The sequence below is a fragment of the Erythrolamprus reginae genome, chromosome 1 (genome assembly GCF_031021105.1).
Source record: "Erythrolamprus reginae isolate rEryReg1 chromosome 1, rEryReg1.hap1, whole genome shotgun sequence".
Taxonomy (NCBI): domain Eukaryota; kingdom Metazoa; phylum Chordata; class Lepidosauria; order Squamata; family Dipsadidae; genus Erythrolamprus; species Erythrolamprus reginae.
Window position 1 is genome coordinate 273,485,033 of NC_091950.1, and position 25,922 is coordinate 273,510,954.

Consider the following 25,922-nt stretch of genomic DNA (forward strand, 5'->3'; position numbering starts at 1 on the left):
CACGCTTTTTGCAAAAACTGCACTGTGCTTCAGGTAATAGATCCTGTTCCAGATGGTCAGTCAGGCAGTTCAGTAACACTCATGCAAGGATCTTGACTGAGATGGAAAGCAGTGATATTCCTCTATGATTATCACAGACTTGTTCATTCCCTTTCCTCTTGTAGAGGTGTATAACGGTTGAAGACGCATCTTCCAGTTCCTGAGGAATGGTTCCTTGATTCCAGAAAGACTGGAGCAGCTGAGTGAGTTTGTTGACAAGCACTGCACCACTATTCTTATAGATCTCTGTTGGTATCACAACAGATCCTGGGGCCTTGTCACCGGACAGCTGGTTGATGGCTTGCAGAGTTTCAGTCTTTGATGGTGTGGAGTCCAAGCTGTGGTTAATATCTATCTGGAGCATTCTGTCGATTGCCTCATTGTTGATGGAAGATAGGGGTGGGTGGAAGATAATAATGAAAATAACAATGATTGATGAATTAAACCAGGGGGAAATAGTTTAAGAGAGCTGATAATAAAATTGGAGATTCAGGAAGATACTTTTAAAAGGAAGATAGGGGCTTGGGCAGAAATTTTGGGAACTAGGCAATGGAAAGAGGATAGAGATGGGAGAAATGCTTAGATTGAATAGCCAAGAAGTAGATGCAGACATAAGATCCAAGAGAGGAATATGGAAGGAAAGTTTTTTAAAAAGCGTAACAACTGAAGCAGACAAGAGACGATGGATAGATGGTTTCTCTTTTTTGTTGTTCTGGTTTGCTTTTATTTTTCTTTCTCTTTCCTTTCTTTTTTAGGTAGGTGACATGATTAGAGGTTAGGTAGGAAAGAAAAGAATACATCTTTTTATAAAAGGGTGACATGATTAAAAGTTAGAATAATAGATCAAAATAATAGAAAGTGGAAATATTAGTGTATACACTTTTACATAATAAAACAAAATAAATAACAAGAGAAAACATGGAATAATTAAATTACAGATTATAACTTAATATAAATGTGTATTATTATTAGAAATATATAAGTTGGTTGAATGTAATAACTATGATTATTTCTACTAGTTTTATTTGTATTAGAATGTATCACCCCCAAGTGCCACACTCTTCACGCATTATACATATATGTAAAAAACAAAAAAAAATCTTGAAAAAACAAAAAAAGACTGTGCTGGGCATTGGAATTCATGAACATCTAATGACAACTGGTCTATATAACTCAGGACTATTGGCTGAGCAACCAGGGGCAGTAGCTGTGGGACTATTGGATGTATTTATTGCAAATATATGAGGACTAAAACAAAGGTATAATGATTAGCTATTATAAATAAAGTCCAATAAAAAGGAGGATGTCAAAAACAATGCATTGGTTCTAGAAAGAACACCTAGAATCAGAAATAGCAGAAACCAGGGGCCAAGCAGATTAACACCAATTTATAATATGAAATAAATAATTCACAGTAGCAGAATTGGAAGAACTGCAAAGGTTTACCCAGAATAAAGAAACTGAAACCTTGCCAGAAGTAGTTCAGGCTGTAGAAGCAAACCAGGGAGATTTGGCAGTAGAAGAATCCAGCATAGTTATTGAATTGTTTTCATTCACAGATAGGCACCCTGTCCACACTTTTCTCTTCAGAAAGAACAAAGCCCTCTAGGAATTGATACAAATAATAACTGAGTATCTAGAACAGTACAAAACAACAGCATAAGGTTGTCTGCACTGGATCTGGTTACAAAGAAACACAGCTAGCCCAAAAAGTAAAAGATGCCAATACTATAATATCAACTATAAGCACTTGTTCACTGCAAAAAGCAAACCACTAATATACAATACAACATGCAGTGCAGTGCAAGAGACAGATCGATGAATAGGAGCTGAAAATTGGTGCAAAATAATTGGTACAAAAGACCAAATTAGAATGTATGTACCGGTATATGTATGTTATGGACATATTTTAAGGTATATGTGTATTGATACACAAATAGAATTGTGGAGAAAAATAAAGAAAATTGCAAAAAAAATCCTATGGCTGCAGTTATAACTGAATACCTTGTATGTAAAATAAACAAAGAAGAAAAAGAGGCAAACTGGGTACCACCAAAATGAAAGATCAGATTGGAAAATAAGATCAGCAAACAAGATCTGATCGAATGCAAGCAAGCTAGAACAGATGAAAAAAAGAAGCCAACGCAAAGCAAAAAATACTTGATCAAGAAGCACCTTCTAGAAATATGGAAAATCAAAAAAGGGCTGGAAATAATAAAGCGACAGAATAAAGCTATAAGCCAATAAATCAGCATGTAAAACAGCTGGAACTGCACACAGGAAAAGAAGCTAAAAAAACAGTGGACAACCTAGGTGGCTGTTGCAAAAACTGGGATTTTATGTTCAACAGACAAACACTTGTCACATGACAACCCAGACTTAAAATTGTTGATAAGAAAGACAAAAATGTCTGGAGTTGCAATACCTGGAAACAAGAGAAGAGAAGATAAAGAACTGGAGAACATCACAAAGGCCTTCAGATAGAAGTAGTACAACTGTGGCAAAAGAAAGCAAAGACACTACCAATGGTAATAGGTACCTTGAGTACAATTCCAAAACTAGCAAAACACCATTTGAACACCATTTGCATTGATAAAACCCTCTTCAGGCAATTGCAGAAGGCAGTTTTACTTAGCACAGCTTACAACCTGCAACTATAACCGAAACATCATCAAACAACAGCATCTGTCTATCCCAGGTCCTTGGGAAGGACTTGATAAGTGGACATAAATGCCAAACCCAGTCTAAACATTTGGCTGACTATTTGACCAACCAAATAATATTTTTTTTAAAAAAAATATGGAGGCTTTTTTCCTAGCTAGGAGAAACGTTTCCTTTGATTGTTTGAGAGAGAAAACAGATTAGTCTCTTTTCAAGGCATGTAGTGAGGTAATGTTTCCCCTCCCAATTTGTAATTAATCAGAGGAAAACAAGACATGAAGCTGAATGCCGCTGAAATCTATATGACAAATGGACATGCAGATTGATCTTGAGTCTCCAGGGTAAACAGTCTCATACAAAATAACCCATATTCAAATAAAGGGATATAGGAAACTAATATTCTACTAAAACTTCATGAGCATTATTTTCCTCAAGATTTTTGTAACAACCATTTACAGTAAATCAGTTCATTGTTACCTGCACCTTTACTAACTGTACTGCCAACTTATAATGAAAGGAGAGAAAAAGACAAAGTGTCTTAAAGTCACTTAAAAAGGTCACTTATAAAAGAAATGTGATCCGGAGAAGGTCTGATCTACAGCTGCATTGCTTAGCTTCTATTAACTCTCCAATCTCATCTCCACACTAGATAAAATACTCCAAAAATTTGTTCCTTTCCACATCCATTTCCTCAGTTTCCACCTCATATTGCTTTATGTTGATAAAGTACTGGATAAAATAATCCCCCAGCGCTTCCCTGATGCACTCATCTTCTTGGAGAGCCACGAGAGCATCTTCCAGCTTCAGAGGGATCATGCCTGCTTTCATCAGAGTGGAGCTCTGGATCTTCCCAGAGGTCTCTTGGAACGTGAGCTTTCTTTTTACCCCATCCAGACCTGCTGCAATTGTAGCCGAGAGGACCAAGTAAGGGTTGGCCGTGGCCGAGCCCAACTGATTTTCTATCCAGGTTCCCTTGTCACCATGATTTTGGATATTAAATGCACAGCTGTTGTCATTCCATGCCCCCCTGGCAACCACAGCCTCTTTGGAGCCTTTGCTACACCCACTATAGCATTTGCGGCAGGTGACGGTGGGGGCCAACAGGCAGCTGAGAGCTGCAGAATGCATCAATAATCCAGCCAGCCAATTCTTCCCTATCTCAGTTAGGTCTGGTGCGGCAGAAGCAAACAAATTATGCCGTCTGCTGCTGTCCCAAAGGCTATGGGTCAGAATGCCAGCGTTATAGAATCCATCCTCGGTGAAAAAACTGGCGATATAATTGTACTTTTTGGCTACTTCTTTAATGCCTGTCCGGAAAGTGAAGGCACTGTCCGCTGCACCCAGGCCAAACTCTGGATGAAAAGAGATCTCCATCTGGCCAGGCCCAGCTGAGGAGGAGAAGCTTTCAATGTTTGCCCCAGAGTGGTACATGCCATCCATGAGTTCCTGGATGAAGGGCTGGTCGTGATTGCTGAGTAGGGTGGCAGCGGGAAAAGAGATTGTCTTTGAATTGACAATTTCAGCAATGCCATAGACGCAGAATTCATAAGTGAAGGCAGAATACAGCTCAAAGCCGTTTTCCCGGAGCTGATGCAACTGCTGCTTGGCAATGTGCCGGGGCGATGTCAAGAGAGGGTTGCCCATCACCATAAAGGGATCGCAGATTACTCTTGCAGTTTGCTCCACCCATGGCAAGATCCGGAAGGTTGATAAGTCGGGTCTCAGGATGATGTCGCAGTTTAAACTGCTTGCAGGAACGTGGGATGTCTCGCGTTCCCTTGGATTCAGGGTCAGCTCAAGGTAGCCTTTTGGCATGGCAACCCCATAGATTGCTTTGGTCTAAACAGAAGGAAGAAGAAGATACGGCTGTGTTTTGGATGGATTAAACAACCCCTAAGTAGCACTATCACATTGACAGATTACATTTTTGCAGTTTCAGAAGGAACAATAACCAATTGTGCAAGGGAAAAGCCATAGACTGTAGATTTTCAATCAGAAACTTCTTTCAGTCAAGTATGGAAAGCATTTGGAGTTTACATGGGATGTGTGTATGTGTGTTTGTATGTGTATACAGAGGTGGACTTCAAAAATTTTAAGAAAGGGTTCTCTGCTAGTTTCTAGGTGGCTGTGCCCAGGGTGGGCATGGCCTAGTCAGCCTCCTGCACCACCACAGGGGGGCGTTTTTGCCCTCCTCGGGCTCCAGAGGCTTTCCTCAAGCCTCCAGGTGGGTGAAAATAGCTATTTATTCATTCATTCATTCATTCATTCATTCATTTATTTATTGGATTTGTATGCCGCCCCTCTCCAAAGACTCGGGGCGGCTAACAGCAATAATAAAACAGCATATAATAGTAATCCAATACTAAAAACAATTAAAAACCCATTATAATAAAAACCAAACAGACATACAGACATACCATGCATAAAATTGTGACAGCCTAGTGGGAAAGAGTATCTCAGTTCCCCCATGCCTGGCGGCAGAGGTGGGTTTTAAGTAGATTGCGAAAGGCAAGGAGGGTGGGGGCAATTCTAATTCTAATCTCTGGGGGGAGTTGGTTTCAGAGGGCCGGGGCCGCCACAGAGAAGGCTCTTCCCCTGGGTCCCGCCAAGTGGCACTGTTTAGTTTAGTTCCAGTAGGCCTGTTTTCTATCCTCCAGAAGCCTCCATGTGTGCCCTGCATTTACCTGCATCCAAAACGGGTTGCATGGGGACTCCTGGGTGTGCAGGTGGGATGGGGTCAACCAGGAGTGGGGTTTGGAGGTTCTCTGAAACTGATATAATCTTATCTAGAGGGTCTTCTGAACCCCTGTGAACCCCCAGCAGCCCACCCATGTGTATGCTTCTATGTGTTTGTTTGTTTGTATGTCTGTAGATGTGGGGTAAAGAGACAAAAGGCTCAATAAACAGCCATAATGCTGCTAAGAAAGGGACCTCAGGTCTCTGGGTCCAGATCCCACAAGACAGTTCCTAAATGACCTTGAGAAAGCAGCAAATGGTAGGATGGTGACAAGAATGTCTGACAACATATTAGTTAGAATGACTATTGTGTTGCATTATGGGACTACTGCTGTTCACTACATTTTTGAGAAACAATACCAAGAATTAGCAATTAGACCAAGCTTCACTGTGAATTCAGATATTCATTTTAATGTATGATTTATTTTTTTAAATATGTGTTCAGCTAAAAAAGAACCTGAAGCAAGTTCAATTTCATTGTTGCCTTGAGTGTTTTCTGGATAGGAAGGAAGATTAAAAATGGAAATAATAATAATGATGATGATAATAATGTTAACAGTGTTGCAATGTTATAAGTGAGTTTAAAATTTGAGTTTCCATATGCCCTAGAGTATTTCATTTCTGAAGGCTTACTCTGTTGTATTTTGCTAATATTAGGGAGATAGAAACAATCTTAAAGGAGGAAATGGCAGTGAAGAGAGAGAGGGTACTAGCTGTGAATATTACAATTGAAACAATACTTTTGTAATTTTTAATGAGATCTCTCCTAAAATCATTAAGTCACCAGTGTAAAATTACTTTCGAGCACCATTTTCTCTTTGAAATCTTTTGTAATATCCTTCTTGAAAGATGGTGATAGTAGTTTGCATTTCATGGAAATTTTTAAGAAGTCTTCTAGGACAGAGGTCTCCAATCTTGGCAACTTTAAGAATTGTGGACTTTGACTCCCACAGTTCATCAGCCAGCTTTGCTCTAGGAATTGAAGTTGCCAAGGTTGGAGATCCCTGATCTAGGCTGACTATGATGGAACTGTTTCCATCAAATTTGGAATGGTGTGTATGGATGAATTTGGGAGACAGGGAGAAGAGCTACAGCTAGAGTAATGGGCAAATAAGAAGCACCTTAGTCCACAGCAAGAATTTTGGCATGGCAAACATCACCGAAAGAACCCTCCCTAGTTTCTTGGGCTATAAAGGGGAAGGAAGAGACGTGTACTTTCAGATTTGCAAGATTCTCTTAATGTAACCTCATAATAAAATATAGTTCATCTGCATGTGCTTCTTGTCTGTATCACCCTGCAAGTCTGATAAAAATTTACCCAATAGACCACACCAAAAAATGGCAATACACAGTGAATTGGTAAGACATCCAAATGCCTAAGAGTACTACAGACTTCTAAAAGCCATTTTATATAAAATATTATCTTACAGCTAATTCTGAATTTAAAAACAAAGATGTTATCCATTGTTCTTGACCTTTGAATAATATTTGGGAGTCAGTGAATACTTGATTGAACTTAAAATAGGTTGAACTATTGTAGATGTATTTTATTGCAAAGTCTTTAATCCTTTTAAAACAGCAGCCCTGATATTCTGAGCTTTATTATTCAAATTGCAAAACTAGTTAAGCCAGGTAAAAGGGACTGTGTAAAAATATTGGCAATATACCATAGACATTAAGTGGCTTTGGAATAAGGCAATTCCCTACAGCATCATTTATCAGTGCTTGGCAAACTGCACCTCCCTCAAAAAAATGCAAATACTCCCAATCCACTACCTATTGAGGTTTTTTCCCCAAACTGAGCAACTAATACTTTTTTTACAGTGTGCCCAGTGTAAATGTATCTTGAATTTTGTAGCAATGGCATGTTGATTGCAAAATGCATTAGCTGGTTCACATAACAGGCCAGGTAGGAAGGTATACATTGTGAAAAGATGCATGTTGTTCACATTTATTTTTGTAAGCCGCCCTGAGTCTATGGAGAAGGGTGGCATAGAAATCCAAACAAATAAATAAATAAAAGAAATTTGAGGGGAAACCTTGCCTTGACCTGGAAACCTCACCACTCCAAATCTGTATGGTTATCAAAGTTGCTGCACTGCCTATTTTCTACCAATGCAAGGAAACATCTATGTTCTCTCTCTCTCTCTCTCCCTCTCCCTTTCCCTCTCTTTCCCTGTCTCTCAAAATGCTTCCGAGGGTGTTTCTTTCATTCTTCACTGAATGGGAGTGGATAGACTGGCCTATTGAAGTGGCAAAATTTTGCCATTCCAACAGACAATAGCATGGTAAACTCAGTACTTGAGCACAGTGAGTCTACCACCATTTTAGTAAGAGTCTTTTAGTAGTGGACAAAGTAAAGCTCAGCAGCAGTAATAACAATAGTCATAGTGTTATTTGGTAGTTAACCATACACCAAGAATACAGCAAAACTATCAGGTATGGCCAGAATGATCATTAATGTCATGGTGTAGCTGCCACATTGTCAGTGCTATGCAATTTGGTCTAGTAGTTAAGGCATCAGGCTAGAAACTGGGAGACTGGGAGTTCTAGTCCCACTTTTGGCATGGTCAATCCTCTCTCTCAGCCCAACCCATCTCACAGGAGATTTGTTGTGGAGAAATAGCAGGAGCGAATGACTACATTCGCTGCCTTAAGTTATTTATAAAAATAATGGAGGCAAGATAAAAATAAATCAATAAACGAGCTGGAATACACAAGAGTTCCATAAAACAAGTCATAAAGATAGAAGGATTGTTCTAAGAAATGTCAATTGCTACACGTGTGGAAAAATACAGAATGAAGTTTACTATGAAAATAGAAATGGTTCTGAAATCAAGAAAAACTTCTCAGAACAAGAAATGGTTCCCATGTAAACTGAATGAATTAATGACATTCTTATGGAAAAATACTAAGCACTAAGAAAAGTTTGCCACATTGGGACAGGCAAAGCTTTGCTGGAAATTATATTAGAAAGAAATTATAATGTTTAGGAGCTATCATACAGAATGTGGTATTGAGATGTCCTATTTAATTCTCCTGAAATCCAGCCTTGCTAGCTACATTGCGAATTGGGTATACACAGTTGTGTGAGCATGACTTAATAGAGTTTTTAATTCAGAAAGTGAATTACAAAACTGTATTCCTGCTTTTTCGTGATCTAAATCGCTACATAAATAAGAATAAAAAGTAATCCTATCATATTTTATGACTCTTGGTATCACAGTAGCCACAATAATAATATTTTAAAGTAATGATTTATATTTCCGTGTCAAGTTTAATTTTCTTAAGATGGCATTAATTCAAACCAGTATAAGTTATTTTTAAAAACTGAGCTGGGCAAACATACACAGAATGACTATAAAGGTTATTAGCTTATTATTTTTTGGCAGTATTAAATTCCATGGAAACAGTTGATATCTTTTAATGCCTAAATGACATCAGTGAAATACAATAGATGTAACCTTAAAGTTGAAAGAACAGAGTCTAATGAAGCAAGAGCTAAAACAAAATAAAATGTATTTTTCTACAATTCAAAGAGAATATAGCATGAAAGCAAATGCCATTGCATTTCTAATTGTACTAGTATATTTTTATGATCACTGAATGGAAGTTGAAATATTCATGATAAGAATTAAACAAAAATGCTGCCCATAAAGTGCCCGTGCTGGGTATTGCAGAAACAACCTGTAAAAAAAGCAAGTGGTGACCTCTATTTTCCATTGAAAAGTTACCAAATAATGTGACCTTTAATTGTTGCTTAACAAAATAACTAATACTGTACTATAATGTTACAATTTAAACCACTATGCATTTCTGTGGTATTATCTGATTGGATTGAATCACTTGGAAAGTGTTGTGGTTAGCTCTGGCCCAGCTCCTGCCCCAAGGACTGTGGATGTGGGGGATACATCCACATGCTGTAGGCCTGTTTTGCCCCCTGGTGGAATCTGATGATGAAGGCTCCTCTGACCAAGAAGACTTGAGCGACAGGGAGGAGGAGAGTGTGGCAGACAGCTCAGAAGGAGATCAATTATCTATCTCCTCCTTGGATTCAGAACAAGAGTTAATGATACAGCCACGCATGCGGAAAGCGATGCATAGGCAACAACAACTGAGAGATTATTATCAAAGAAAATGAGGCCACCTGTGGTTGGGTGGGGCTGTGGTAATTAGTGGGACTGCTATAAATAGCAGCCTGTGGGTTTGGCCATTGTGGATGATTATCTGAACATTGTGTTTCGTGACTGCTTTACTGACTTTGACCTTTTGTGTGCTGATTTTTCCCCGCTTTGAAACTAAACCAGGGCAAAGTCTGTTTCACTTTGTGAAAGAAGAAGGACTGTGAATTGCCTCACAGCTGCAAGATAAGTATCACAGAACTGATAAGGGACTTGTACAAATTACCAGTTTGTTTGAAGGTGAGTCCTCTTTGCTATATCAAAAGAGGGCTTGGTTTAAGTGACTTTTCATTATAAAGAACATTGTTTTAAATTTTCAAACGTGTGTGTGTGTCTGAAATTTGTACCTGTGAATTTTTGGGAGGAGTCTATCAGAGAGCCCGACAGAACAAAAAGTTATGGGGGTTTTGTCACTAGAGTAATTCACATGGCATCCCTTTTGCACCTGGCTGTTTGCCTTGGGCTCTTCAAATTTTCTAGGACCAGATTGAACCAACCTTTTGTTAAGATAATCAATTTTTTAAAAAGATACATCTGAGGATTAAAAGTTTGGATATGTAAAAAGTTGCATGAATTAAAATTTCTTAATAATAGAGAGAGAGAGATGGATAAAACATATTTAGAAGGTTCTTGGTGAACCTAAGGGCAAGCTATGGCATACTAGAATAACAAAGGTTTGCAAAATAGCAAAAGGAGGGCCACTGTGCCCAGGAAACAGGAAAAGAATAGAGACATACCCGGAAAAACCGAGATGGGATGCTCTTGGATCTTGACACACCGTGGATATCTGTGGTTTCAAACCTGACAAAGTGGACATTGTCTCTTGCCATCTGTTCCTCGATGTGCTCTATCTCAGAGGTGAAGTGAAGGAAACTGCCACTGCCCACTTTCTTCTCACTGGAATCTCTTCTGGATTCTTTTTCTTTAAATGAAAAATTAAAATGCAATCACCATAAGGCAAGATTTAAATATTTGCCATTAACACATACCTTTTTGACCCAATATTTGAGAGGTAGATGCCCTTAAGAATCTCAAGGATTCACCCTGCTTTGAATTCTAGATTGGAATGAAGGGAACCTGTCTTAAGACTGGATTATGAACACTTACATGAGAAGGAAGTTAGCAAGAAACATAAATAATAGGACTGTGCAAAAAGTTCAAACTCATTGCTCCTCCTGAAAGTGTTATTGTTGCTGCTACCTTCAGAAGACCTGGCTTGGTTATTTCCTATTAACTATGCACCTGTGCTGCCCCTTCCAGTAGTGTTGACTTTTCATGCACACACTTGTTTGTTGGTTAGTAAAATTTATATAGTTACACTTCTCATACTTGTGACAAAGACATGTAGGCATGCCAAGAAAGCCTTTAAAGCAGCTGTTCTTCTTCTGAATAAACCAGTCACTTTAATAGTACTGGACTTTGAGAATAACTCAATCCAAATATTTTGCATTCCCCAATAAGAGATTTCTTCATGTATATGTGATTTTCAAATAAAACCAAGCTTGGAGTCCAAGTACTCCTTTCATTGCAACTGCTGTCAAGCCCATGACTTCCCCCAATTTTACAACCTTTTGGGGGCCATAGTCATTAAATGAATGCCACAGTTATTAAGCAAATCCACTGTACCCAATGGACTTTTTATTTTGCCAGATACAGGAAGTAAGCACTAGTTTCCAGCAAAAAAAGTTATAAATCTCAGTCATGTGACTGAAGGATATAGCAAATGGTAATAAATATAGGCTGGTTGCCAAGTATTGGAAGTGTGATCAGGTGATCATATAAGGGGAGGTGGCCATCAAAACTTTGAATGGTTGCTAAGTGACCACTTATAAACTAAGGATTACCTGTAAATATACTATGCTATATATTGTGGAAGCTCACTGATTTAATAATGGAGGTGTATAAAGAGGAAGGGGGAAAGGAAATATATAAGAGGCCTATGACAGCTAATTACACGAGCCAGTGTTCTCACTGGAGGTACAAATTACAAAGGTAAATTATCCTTCATTCCACATATTATATAAAGACCCAGCTTTCTGGGAAAGGTTTTAATGCCAGAAAAGATAGAAAGAAACTGAAGAAGAGAACAACAGCAAGGTGGACAGATTCAGTTATTGTGACAATTGAAAAAACAGGCTAGCCATAGATCATCATGAACAAAACCTATCTATGTGATTGATAAAAATAAATACAAATTTGACAGTACCTAATTAAGCAAAATTAATCAATTTTAATGCCAGTTTTCCAAGATAGCAAAATTTTGTTAGTCTAATTAATGCTCTGTTGCCAATAAAAGGAAAATACTAGTCTTTTTAATGCTTGCTGGTTCTATTATTCATGTGTCTCTTTTATGTGAAATGTCCATAGGACACTTTCCAAAAAGGACCCAATTAAAGCTACCACCATTTGCTTCCCACACAATCTAGAGTGGAATTTGAATCTCCTATATCCATGATGGTAAACCTATGGCACATGTGCCACAAGTGGCAGGAAGAGCCATATCTGTGGGTGCACAAGCTCAGGTCATCTGATTTTGGGGCCTTCTGGGCCTACTGCGAGTCAGGAAACAACATGTTTTCAGCCTTTGGAAGGGGTGGGGAATGTCTGTTTTTTGCTCTCCCTAAGCTCCAGAGCCTTTCTAGGAGCCTGGGAAGAGCAAAACAGCATTCCTCATCTCCTGGGAGCTCCTCTGAAGGCTGGAAACATTTTGTTTGCTAACTTCTGGTTGAATCAGAAGTTCCATTTTTTTGCTCTCCTCAGGTTTCAGAGCCTTTCTAGGAGCCTGGAGAGGGCGAAAATTTGAAGAAGTTGGGAAACAGGCTGTTTCTGGCCTCTGGGGGTCCTCAGGGGGCTGGGGAGGCCATTTTCACCCTCCCTGGGCTCCTAAAAATGCTCTAAAGCCTGGGAGGAGCAAAAAAAGGCCTTCTGGTTCAACTTAAACTTGGCAAATGGGCTATTTTCTGCCTCTGGAGAGCCAGAGTAGGGTGAGCCTGCCTCCCCAGGCTCCTAGGAAGACTATGAAGCCTGGGAAGAGCAAAAAAAGAGTGTAACATCACATGCCAGGAGCAGGGGGATCACATATGCATGTATGGTGGGCACATGGAATTATAGGTGTGGGCAAGCACGCACAAGCCCCCCCTTTTGGCACGCGAAACCAAAAAGGTTCACCATCACTGTCCTACATCATCAAAACCAGAATATAATAGGCTTTTAAGAGAGTTTCAGTCAAAATAGTCAAATGATTTGACATCCATACAACTCTTGTTTGATATATCTCTTATAAGCCCTTTTTTTTTTTGCCAGAAACCAGTTATTCCTTAGAGAGATTGGTGGCATATACATTTAATAAATAATGAAATATATATCTACCCTTATTGAAAAATCAAAACCCATTTTATTAAAAAACATGAAACTTTGTGAGCTGCAATACTGATGTAGGGTTTAAACTGAGATGAAGGGAGCAGGAAGGGGGACTCAGTTTGATTATATAGATGAAGGTTATCTGTAAGACACATTATAAGTAACTTACCAATTAAAATTGCAATGTGTAAAGAACTCATTGCATTTGTAAAGGCCTTTTGAGATTTGAAACCCAAGGACAGAGTCAACTAGGTCTCATCATTTATTTTCACATCAATATTAGCCCCAAAGCTTCTCTGAGACGAGGAAATAGTTCAGGTCATGTATTCTGAAGTTTTTTTTTAAAACAAATCATGGCTCCCTTAGTTTGAGAACTGGCAGCAACACAACTCAATGCCCACCAAACATAGAAGAAAAGCTGAGCTAGGTTTCTTCTCATTTCTATGCCTCAAAGCCAGCCATTCTCTAATTGTTGATGGCACAAAGAACACACATGCATAGACATTACTCTTCCTCAAGAAAGACATAATATTTAACAGAATGATTAGGATTCATAATTCATAATTCTCCAGCATAGGGTGGGTGAGAATGAAATCTTTGCAATGGCATCTAACAGTCCACACCATCTCAATCTATCTTGATGCTGCAATTTGCTCCCATTTTAACAGATCTGATGCTGTTTTGTTATAATTTGCTTATTGTGGTTTATCACTTTCTTCTCTATCTCCTTAGGTATGACTGACGCTGGTTTTGAATGAAGATAGCATATAATGCTGTAGGATCAATTATGGCAATCTTATCTCTATTGCAAGTTTAGCTGATAATAGCACAACCCCTCTATTTCATATGGGACTTAATGTGCTTACCAGATGTGGGCTCAAAGTTAGCAGGTGGAGTTCTGACCACCTTTGGAAAAGGGGTCTGTTGACTCCCAAGAGGCTGTTCCAAATCATCCCTTTTTGACGGCTGTTTTTCCAACCCAGCAGAATTGTAACCCAGTTGGGGCTTTCCTCCTTGCCCTGATCCATGTGTGTGTACAATGGGAATTTTCTGGTCAACGCCACCTCCTAAATGAGGAGGAAGTGTTTCCATGCATTGACATTGTTCCTCCCTAGACTTCAGACATGCACAGCAAGAGGTAGCCCTGAGTTCACTGCTGTCCCAGCAGGTCCAGTTGCCTAACAAGGGATTCTCTTTCAATGCACTCTTAAATTCTTGCAAAGTTTGGTTGGGAATCCCAGGCTCCAAAATAGATACATCTTTGCTGTCTTCCTTTTCCTGGGTTGCTATGGAATGATCCCCATCCATCTCCTCTGTTGGGTGGAACTTACTCCCATCCCACACTGAGCAAGTTTTATCTTCATTTGACGCTATTTCAGAGGTCTCCTCGCTTCTCCTTGTGTCTAGCCACCCCAGTTGCTCATTTTTGCCCTCTATGTCTGCTTCAAATGTTTGATATTTTCTGCCAAAGGATTCTACATCCCTGCAATCTTCTGAGTCATCTCTGTACGATTCTTCTTGGCTATGGGATAAGCCTTCTTTTACCTGGAAATCTTTGGGGAGGATCTCACCTGCTTCTGGCAATTGAGGAGGTTTATCTACATACAGCTCCTGCATTTCTTGATTAAAAGAATTTGCGTGAAGAGGCTCCTCCATTTTTTCACGTTCTGCTGCCGAGAGCTTTGTCCCACTGATCTTGCTTCTTTGCCTGCTACTCAATCCACACATACGGTTGCCATCAGTTTCTTCATGGTCAAACCCAGAAGACGTCTGCAAAAATCAGAAATTCTTTTTGTTCAGAAAACTTCAATTAAATGAAATATGCATTAAGACTATGATGTTTCAGCCATGAAATGATTTAGCTGTGAATAATACATGTATACTACACATTCTAAAAGGCCACATTTACCCTATTTTTCAGAGTATAAGATGCTCTGGACTATAAGGTGCACCTACCTTTTTGGGGGAGGAAAACAAGGCGGGGAAATCTGCCTCTGCCTTCCAGACATTTGCCTCCTTGCAGCAAACAGAAAACAGCCTATTCCAGTTTCACTTTCAGCATAGCCTGATTAGCACAAAGGGGGGGAAACTGCCTTTGCCTCCCAGCAATTTGCCTCCTTGCAGCAAATAACCTGTTTCAGCTTCAGCACAGCCTGATTAGCACAAGCAGCTAATTGCCTATTGGATTGGCCTCCTGACAATCAGCTGTTTCAAACTGCAAGGAATGCCATAGCCAATTGCTGCCTACATGCACCCCATTTTTGGCAGGTGGGCTGCATTTGGTGTATAAGATGCATCCAAATTTTCATCCTCTTTTAAGGGGGTAAGAGTGTGTCTTATACACCAAAAATATGGTATGTCACTGTGACTTAAAATATAAAACATCATTTACTCAAAGGCTTCTCCTTTAATATAATTTAAATGTTTAAATAATGTGTCCTTTTTTTCTTATATTTTTTATTGATTATCTTTAATTGGCAGATTATAGGCAAGCTAGTCTTTCCTTTTATCAGCACAAATACTCCTTGTGGAAAACCAAACTTTCATTTACTCAATTTAACAATGCTGATCATCAAAAAACATTTTTGGGGTGGTGGCTAATTGTTTTCTGGGCAAAAAAAAATCATCACTTCGAGTCTGTTTCTGTTCGTATGTGACCGGACCAAAAAGAATTTTTTTAGGTACTTGAATTTGATCTTTTTAAAAACTTTTTCAACTGGAAAACTAGTTTGAACATTTATGAACATAATGATATGAAAATTGAACTGGAAAAATTGAGACTTATATTTTTATTTTGATCAAAAAGCCCCTCCCCCCATCCTTTCTGAATTTCGTGTCAATTTCTATTTTTTAGGGCTACAAATCCCTAAGGAATTTCCCCCAAAAAGGTTTGATATACTAAATTGAACATTTCTGAATATAAAAAAAATATAAATGAACTGGAAAAAATGGTTCTTATTGGTTTATTTTTGCCACAAAAGGGCCACCCCCCTCGGCCTTGCTGTGTGCCATTATTGTCACTTTTTATACATATTTGGCTAGAAATATTTGGAATATCCTTTTGAAACAATCCTGAACATAAGAAAAATAGAAATGAACTGAAAAAAATGATTCTTATTGGTTTATTTTTGAATATAAAACCATATTGTCTTGTACTCGAGTATAAGCCTACTCGAGTATAAGCCTATTTGAGTATAAGCATGGGGGCCCATTTATGTGCAAAATAAACCAATATGCATCAATTTTTCCAGTTCAATTTTCATATCATTATGTTCAGAAATGTTCAAGCTACAAATCCCACACTAACTTTAGTAAAATAGAATGTATTTTGCTAGCAAAACTATCCATAAAGTGAAGACTATTTCAAAAAAAATGGGGGGCATGCATTTCATCAACAAAATAAACCAATATGCATCAATTTTTCCAGTTCAATTTTCATATAATTATGTTCAGAAATGTTCAAGCTACCAATCCCACACCAACTTTAGTAAAATAGAATGGATTTTGCAAGCAAAACTATCCATAAATTGAAAAAAATTCACAAAAACGGGGGGGGGGCGTGCATTATATCTGCAAAATAAACCAATAAGATTTACTTTTTTCATTTCAATTTTCATATCATTGTGTGCAGAAATGTTCAGACTACTTTCCAAGTGAAAAAAGTTTTCAAATTGACCAAACATAAGCACTTCAAATGAAGAGTTTTCGGTCCGGGTCATATGTGACCCGAACATAACATTAGGAAGTTTTTTCGAAAAGAACATGGGGGTTTTAAGAAAAAGAAAAATGCCTCTTTTATCTGATATGTAAACTTCAATTTGACATCCTCAATCCAAATCTTGCTGCTCATAAATGCATGTACAAAACGGTGCTACCACCTAGCTGCTGAGATTAAATACACTGTGTCTAATAAAAACACAAACCAGTGCATTGATTTCATTGTCTTTCTCTGCCTTCCCTGCCAAAATGCCAGCCTGTGGAACCATACAATTTTTTTAAAGGCTGAGAACATACAATTGCTCGAGACAATTTTCATTTCTCTTTCATCACAAATGTCAAGGTTAAGCTTGGGCTTGAAAAAAAGATGCTAGAATTGAGCTCAGGAGAGCCCTGGCACAGAATAAGCCTCAAGTATGTTTGCTATATTGACAATAGAAGATGTGTTTTTGCTTTGTTTTTACAATTGGTAACAGCAGCCAGCCTTTGCAGACTTCACAAAGCTCAGCTGAATAGGACTTGGGAAAAAACGAGGTCGTTGCAATGCTACGAGCTGAAATAGAAAGTGAAAAGTATGACTAACCTCTTCTTTTTAGATATATAACTTTTAAGGAAGACATTTGAACAAGATAAGAACAATTCCAAAATTAGAAAACAAACAAAGGAAATAAGGAATAATAGTGAATAAGTAAGACATAGAGAAAATAGAAAGAAAATATTATAAATAAGCAGCTTCTGATTTTTTTGACAGTTATAAATGCATTTGTATTTTCCCTTTCTCTCTAAGGTTACATCATAATTTCCTTCTTTTTCATAAATTACCCCTTCTAATGTTCAAGTCCATAAATCACAAGTCAATCACAATTCCGTAAGGGTTTCTCTTCTGTGTTGTAGCCAAGAGAAGTCAAGGGATATACCCTTGAAGTCACCAGAATATTTCACTTGAAAGTTTGATTTCATAGTATAAATATTGGATGGAATTTGTTACATTGCATGGTATTTCTGCCAAGTCATACTTTTTCAAATGAATGGTTCACTTTTTGAAATGTTGTATACTGGTTTTACAGTAAACAAAATCCCAATGTGAACAGTCCATTCAAAACTCTATGAACTGATGGCAACATCATGTGACAAGCTGAATAAAACAAGATGAGAATGAATTTACAATTGTCAACTAAAGAATGTAAGTATTGTCTTTCAACATTGTACAAGTTCCAGATAACCTAATATTCTATTTCCATCAATTTAAAGCAACTACCTGGATGTATCTTAAGCGCTTAGATCCCTGTCTTTCTCTATATGTCTCTGTCCCCTCTGTTTCTCTATCTCTCTCTCCCTATCTTTCTGTCCCTCTCTCACTCCCACACCCAACACACACACACACACACACAAACAAAAACACACTTTATAAAACCAATACTGTCAAGGATATAGAAAGTTTGTGTTGTGGATCTGAAGAAGTGGTAGTTATTTAAATACATACATTTTCTGTCAACCTTATCATTGTGTCATCTTGGAGCAGTTAAAGTTTCCAATTTTCTACAAATAATCATCTGGCTCAGAGAACTTCAAGAGACTTTCAACTTCAAAGGAAAAGGTGCTTCAGCGGCTTCCTAAGAATTCCCCATAACAGATACAGTAGTCCCTCGCTATACCGCGCTTCACCTACTGCGGCTTAACTTCATCGCGGGTTTCTGAGGAAGTCGATCGGCAGATTTAAACAGCCCGCCGAACTCGATCGGCAGGTTTTTCAAAAAAAAATAAATCTAAAATTGTAAATACTGTATTTAAATACTGTATCTAAAATAAATACTGTGTGGGAAGGTTTTATAAACACTTAAAACAATGAAAACTTACCAAACAATTACAATATAAATACTTAAATAAGTACTATCAGTCGATAAATTCCCCATCGCGGATTTGACCTATTGCGGCCAGGTCTGGAACGTAACACCAGCGATAGGTGAGGGACTACTGTAACTCTAATTTTGCCTACTTGCCAAATTCAGATTCAAGACAAGAAGAAGTGGGATTTGTGGCTGGTTAAACTCTTCTCCACTATTGCCGTCCACTATTGCAGTCTGCGGAGAGGGGCGGCATACAAATCTATTAAATTATTATTATTAATACTGCGTGCTAAAACTTTATCTTAGAAGGAAACTCAAATCAATCAATATCAATTTATTTAGTAATATAAACATATTCCATCTTTGTGATGTACTAATGCTCAAGAGAGGAGATAATAAAAATATTTCTGCTGGTCATTTTTTTCCCTTACCTGATAGCTGAAGGTGTCTTTCTCCATCTTCTACATCTACACATTTTGATTGAATCCCTCTGTGACTTCTGTTGGAAAAGCGTGCTCAGAATTTATAGATGTGCCTATAATGAAGATGAGTTAGCATAGAATTTCTAAGCGTTTCCCTCTTTTTGAAGGTTCTGTTAATAATGAATCTGGATGAGTGAGGACAAAGCTCTTAAATAAATAAATAAATCTCATGAGTGTAAATTTCTAGAATTGTTTGGAAATAGTCACCTGATAAATGATAGGTAAACAACTACAGGAAACACAAAACATTTGCTTCACTCCTTTTCTTTCAGAAAGACAGTGGGATTGTCTTGCTTTCTTCAGAAACACAATATATTGTTTGAAAGATTATAATAAAATGCTGTTGAACCCAGTATTACAAGAACCATAACAAAAAAAATCATGGTCATAGAGGGCAGCTTCTATCCCTTGTTAATGCTGCTTGAATTTGGTGGGTCTTGTTTTGCTCAGCAGTTTCTACAAAGCTTTCAGAATCGTGTGGAACAAACACATTTGCATTGTCGTGGCTTTTCCCTCCATAGTGGATGGAGGTGAGGCATCATTGAAAGCAGGTTGCTAAGTGAGCATTGGGGACATGTGCATTTTGTAAACTTAACTCAGCAGAATAAACATGAAATCTGAACACTGTAACAAAGTAATTTTGGGAGTTAAAGACTTGTTTCCATTTATTTGATCCCCACTGGAACAGCAAATGTGTTCTGATGTTATACAGGGTTATTCAAAAAGAATGAACCGATTTCATGATGCAATATTTTATTAAGGAAAAGTAATACAAAACTCCACCCAAGTCACAAGTTTTCTACTCACAATCAACTTTTATTTCCTGCCTTAAAAGCAGGGTTGGTCTCCAGCCAGAACGCTAAATTGGGCTGATTTCAGCTCTCCAGCAACTTCCAGCAGCAGAATACAAAAGGCAGGGGGTTTAAATAGGGAGCCAATCCTGCATGGAACGAATCAGAATTTTCCTACTTTCCTTCCCTGGAGTGAAAATTTCCCAGCTTTTTCAGGTGTTTGGGGAAGAAACCACAGGGTCAGGTAGTGCATTTCCAGGCATTGAACAGTCTGTTGCTGAAGTCGCATTTTCTGCAGTCAAATTTCAAGAGGTTTACATTGAGTTTGAATCTATCAATGCAGTGATCGTGCATTGTTGTGGTTGTTGGTGCTCTTTTATTTTATTTATTTATTTATTTATTTGTTTGGTTTGGTTTGGTTTGGTTTGGTTTGGTTTGGTTTGGTTTGGTTTGGTTTGGTTTGGTTTGGTTTGGTTTGGTTTGGTTTGGTTTGGTTTGATTTGATTTGATTTGATTTGATTTGTATGCCGCCCCTTTCCGTAGACTCGGGGCGGCTCACAACACAATAAAAACAGTTTATAACAAATCTAATAATTTACAATTTAAAATATTAAAAAAACCCATTATTAAACCCCATTATGTCAGTTTCTGTGGGGGAAATAGGAGGCAAGAGTTTTAGGTATGCCATTCTGGACCCATGCAATCATCCTCCAAAATTACTCTTCCCCTGCATCTCACAGGTCATTAGACTAAACCCTGATTAAGAAAAATGAATCAAGTTGAAAAGCAGCTTACTAATAGAATGTGTGTGTGTGTGTGTGTGTGTGTGTGTGTATGTACACAGATCTCTTTATTTCACAGAATAACTCTTAGCACATGTCACCTTACGTATGGGTTTCTTTTGAATATTGGAATAGCGCTAAACCCATTTTGAACAGGGGGAATCCACCGATCTCATTGAACATTCTCACTCAGGAAGAACACTTTTGCAAAATCAGTCAATTGAGTCAACTTGTAATACACCTTTTTCCCCAACTCCAGCTCCATTGGGAAAGATGGATGGATGTTTTCCAACTGAGTGGTGACATTCAGTAAGAGAGAGGGAAACAAAGCCAGGAGAATCCATTAATTCCTGCCAATGCCTGCCTTGTTCACCATAAATATGGTCTGCTTTATTTACTGGCACTATGATGCCACAATACTCTTTTCATCATTTTGATTTGTCTGGCTGAAAATATCTCAATGTTGGCATGTACAGTGGGAGCAAGAGGGAGAAAGTAATAAAACATCTATGACAACAGCGTACACAAAACCCAAGACTTACATATTTGTGTCAGGCATCATGATGCAACTATCTAGGTCAGGGGTGTCAAACTCAGGTTGTCACGGTGGCATCACGTGGAGTATTGGGATTTTTTCTCCCTTCACTAAACTGGGTGGAGGCATGGCCAGTGCAAGATTCATCCAGCCCACTGGCCGGGAGTTTGACAGCTCTGATCTAAGTGAATGTTGTGTCATGATGTCAAATATCATTGCTCTGATACAACTTTAGTTTGCTGAGAAGAAAAAGTCTCTGATCTTAGAAGAAGAAATCTCTGAATTAAAGATAGTTAATGTAGATGAACAAAGATTCAAAATCTTTAGTGATTTTGTTAGTTGTTAGTTGTTTAGACTTAAAATCCAGTATCACAAAGATGTGGATTTTATCCAGGGGTGGACTACTAGGTGGAATGGGGGAACGCCTGTTCCGTTGATGGAAATGGAGTGCATAGGCTCGTTTCATTGATGTCTGGCATGCATGCACCATCCACGTGCACCGGTGTGATTCCGGTAAAAATTACCGGGGCTTTTGCTTTTGCGGAAGCAAAGAAACCAGCAATTTTTCCTGTCGGAAAGAGATTTCGGCTGCTGCACATGCACAGCAACAAAATCTCGTTGCCACGCCTAGTACAGCAGCTGGGACCGGCAGCAAAAGCAGCCTACCCCAGCTCCAGCCACGGGGCCTGCTCTTTGATTTCCTGGGCCACAGGAGAGATGCCTGCGGTGCGGGAGAGCACAGAACAGGCCACATGGCCAGAATTGGGGCCACCCAGCCTGCTCCCTGTGCCATGGCCCCTGTGGTGGGTGATCCAGGTAAGCAGGGGTGAGGGGTGCGGCGGGGGGAGCGAGGGTGAGGGGTGCGGAGGAGGGGGCTAGGGCAAGGGGTGCGGCAGGGCTGGCAGCTCTTACCTTGTTTTGCCAATTTTCCAGGGGGGTGTTGCTTCACATGAGATTTGGCTTCTTTGCATGCACAGAAGCCAAATCACACCTTGGGCGCATTCGGGTATGGCTGCGATTGGTAGCCCGCCCCTGATTTTATCCATATTTTTAGGCGAATGTATGTTTCCTGAAAGGAAAGAAGATTTGAGGTAGAACTTCAAATTAATTGTGATATGTAACCTTTTCCCAAATCACAATGAAGAGGCTGTTGTAAGGAATATCCTTCTGGGTTCAGTTCCAAGTGGGGAAAAAGTCACTGGATTAATGGAAGTTGCTTGGAAAGAAGGTTTAATGGTTGACAGGAAACATGGCTTGAGTTCTTGAACAGAAAAGGTGGATCACATTCTTCCAGATGTTGGGTGAAGAGAAAAAAAGGGCAGATATTAATTTATTTATTAATCACATTTATAAGCTGCCCAACTCCTTGTGGACTCTGGGCAGCATACAATATGTAAAAACAATATAAAAGATTATAAAACCATAAAAAAACCATTCATATAATTTTGTGGCCTGATCTAGATGTTACCATATTGATCAATGGCCCCAGGCCTGCCGGCATAGCCAGGTCTTCATGGCTTTCCAGAAGGCCCACAGGGTGGGGGCAGTATGGACCGCTAGGGCCAGTTTGTTCCAGAGAGCTGGCACTGCCACAAGGAAGGCCCTCCCATGCGGACCCACCAACCAACACTGTCTTGCCAACAGGACCCAGAGAAGGCCAACTTGTGGGCCCTTATCGGTCACTTGGGGCTATGCAGTAGGAGGCAGTCCCAAAGACCTGAGAAGAGACTCCTGATCCGTTTGCTCTTCATTAAGAAGATATGCTAAGAGTGCCCTAGTTTATACCCTCTGTTGGGCCCCACCTTGAGAGTTTCCTGTTCCTGTGTAAGAAAGGTATCCTATTGGCTGATAGATTTCCAGGGGGCAGAGGACAACTCTGTAGGCTGCCTTGAATCCAAGTTTACTTGAGCCTTGCTGGCTGATGCAATCTTCCCAGGTGCCAAGTGGTGTGATGGGTAGAGGGCTAATTTTATCATGTACTAAGATTGAAGATCTTAATCCCATCACCCTGGAGCTGAAGGGGGGGCAGGGAGCTACAGGAAGCTATTATTATTATTTATTAGATTTGTATGCCGCCCTTCTCCGAAGACTCAGGGTGGCTCACAAGCTGCTTTGTCTTTAGAATATATTTCTCCTTTCCTCATCCAAGGAAACATATTCTTTCTTTTCAATATTTCCTAGGACGGGGTAGGCAAAGTTGGCTTTCTATGAAATGTGGACTTCAACTCCCAGAATTCCTGAGTTAGCATGATTGGCTCAGGAATTCTGGGAATTGAAGTCCACAAGTCATAGAAGAGCCAACTTTGCCTACCCCTATAGGATATTTTATTTTTCTAGGAGAGAGGTGAGTGCTAATGTCCTTCAAAGCCAGTGGTCCCCAAACTACGGCCCGCGGGCCACATGCGGCCCACTGAGGCTATTTATCCGGCCCGCCAGTGAGTGACAAGAGCATAGGGAAAAGAGAGAGAGAAAGAAAGAAAAGGGAAAGAGAGGGAGGGAAGGAGAAGTGGAGAGGAAGGAAGGAGGGAAAGGAGGAAGGAAGGAGAAATGGAGGGAACAAGGAAGAAAGGATGGAAGGAAGAATGAAATGGAGGGACAGAGGAAGGAAGGACTGTTTTTTGGGGGGGGTAATTTTTTTAAATTTTTCTCTCAACATACATTCAAACAACACAGTGTACCATCTAATTTTCCATGAATAAAATGTGGTATTTTGTTAGTAACTAATATCAATCATCAAAAAAGTTGCAAAAGGGGTTTTTTCCCCCTAATTTTGTCATCCAGTTACATTCATTTTCTTTTAATTAAATTCCCTCCTTAATGTTCCTTCAAAAAGTGCAACACCAATTATATTTCTAACTTATTAACCATTATGCCCAAGTGCTTCCTTCTTTCTTTATACATTTTTTAATAAGCCAAGAAAACCTCGTATAGCCAATCAGATGTCAACAAAAGAAAATTGAAAACAAAACATAAAACATATATCAATTTCAGATCTTCTCCCCCCCCTCTAAATATTACGTTCCCATTTTGTTTTTTACTTTAAAACAAGGTATGTGCAGTGTGCCTAGGGGTTTGTTCATAGTTTTTTTTTAAAATAGTCCGGCCCTCCAACAGTCCGAGGGACAGTGAACTGGCCCCCTGTGTAAAAGGTTTGGGGACCCCTGTTCAAAGCCTACCACAAATTTAAACAATGCAGGAAAAACAAACAAAATGGATTGAAACTATTTTAAAATATCATTTAAACACAACTAACAATATAAGTGCTAAATTAAACACATGAGTCTTAATTTTATTCTAGAATGGTTAGTTAGAGGATGGGTACTATCTTTTGTTCTAAAAAAGAGTAATACACCAGACTTAGCACCAGCATTTTCAATATTTCATACCGCCCCTCTCCGAGTCCGAGATTTGTAGATACAAATATAATAATAATAATAATAATAATAATAATAATAATAATAATAATAATAATAATAATAATAGTTTATTGCATATGTTTCTGGATCAAAGAGATTCAATATTTAACATGGTATTTTATGAAAGTTTGGAAAAGAGCAGAGTATAAAGAAAAACCCAGACATTTCACACGTGTTTATGAAAAACATCAAATATTTAAGTGTTATATATTAAATATCCATTATTAACCAAATCTGTGCAGTTGAATAACAAAAAGGACTTTCCTTCGTAAAATAGTCAAAAATGATTTAGAAAAGGCATGTCAGTCCTTAAACAAGCCTATCACCTTTCTGCCCTGGTTTTAAAAAGCCCTGTTAAAGTTGCTGCAGCTTTAAAAGAGTTGCATTAATTTTAATGGAGTCGGATCTATGAACAAGATATATTCTATCCTGTATGGTTGCTAGGAGTTGAAAATATCTTGATTGCACTTAATCAATCAATCAATCAACTAAAGATGCTGCTGCATTAAGGGTTGCATTAACTTTAATGAGTGACCTTCTTATGGAAGAGACATCTTTTCAGACTCTGGGGAAAGCCAGAAACAATAAGATCCTGCTTAAAGGTTCTGGACATATGCAAGATCCAAAGCACATTCTTCCAACCCTCTTCAAGCTGGACACAACCAATAAAATGCAAAGTATGTTTTGCACATTTTCTTACAGCAGATGGCACCAGCAGCACAGTTTAAGGCCTCCTTTCTTTCCCAAAAGACATAGTTTTACAGACGATACAGAGGCATCAGTGAGGAATGACTCACAGAAAAATCAGAGAGGGGGGAGAGAGAATCCGAAACCTTTTATCGATTCAATCCTTTTTATAGGAACCAACTAAATGGCTCAGAAGCGGACACAGCCCTTTGAGGTTCTCCAGAATTCTTCACAGGTGAGAAAAGACAAAGATCAAAACACCAGGAAGCAGTAAAGAAGTCCAAATAATTGAGTGGGTATTGCAATCAGAAGATTTGCTGTTCAGATTCATTCTCAGAGCACATATCACAAACAAAAAGCATTAATAATTGACAGGTGTTATAAATATCAGATTACAACTTTATTTTGTAATCTGCAATTGAGAAATAGGAGCTAACTTTCCCAATCTTTAAATGAAAAATCTGTGGTCTAGAAGAAATGGAGAAAATATAGTAGACTGTGTATTAAAACCTGAATATAAATATATACACATATTTATGAATAAAACATGAACTCATATGGGTACTTTATCTGATAAAATAATTAAACCAACCTGCAAAGCATTACTTAGTGGCTGTACAGGTTGAAATCTTCCAAATGGAAAATCCATTTTCAGACTGTAGAAAGCTAGCTGCTTTGATAAATCCTA

The 25,922-nt window shown here is 38.7% G+C and overlaps 1 protein-coding gene across 1 annotated transcript; it reads right to left on the minus strand.

Annotated features, from left to right (window-relative positions):
• Positions 1–3,345: 3,345 nt before the first annotated feature.
• LGSN (lengsin, lens protein with glutamine synthetase domain) lies at positions 3,346–19,008 on the minus strand. Its single transcript, XM_070738961.1, is given in 4 exon segments — positions 3,346–4,539; positions 10,355–10,539; positions 13,844–14,747; positions 18,973–19,008. Coding segments are annotated over 4 exon segments (2,319 nt in total).
• Positions 19,009–25,922: the final 6,914 nt, after the last annotated feature.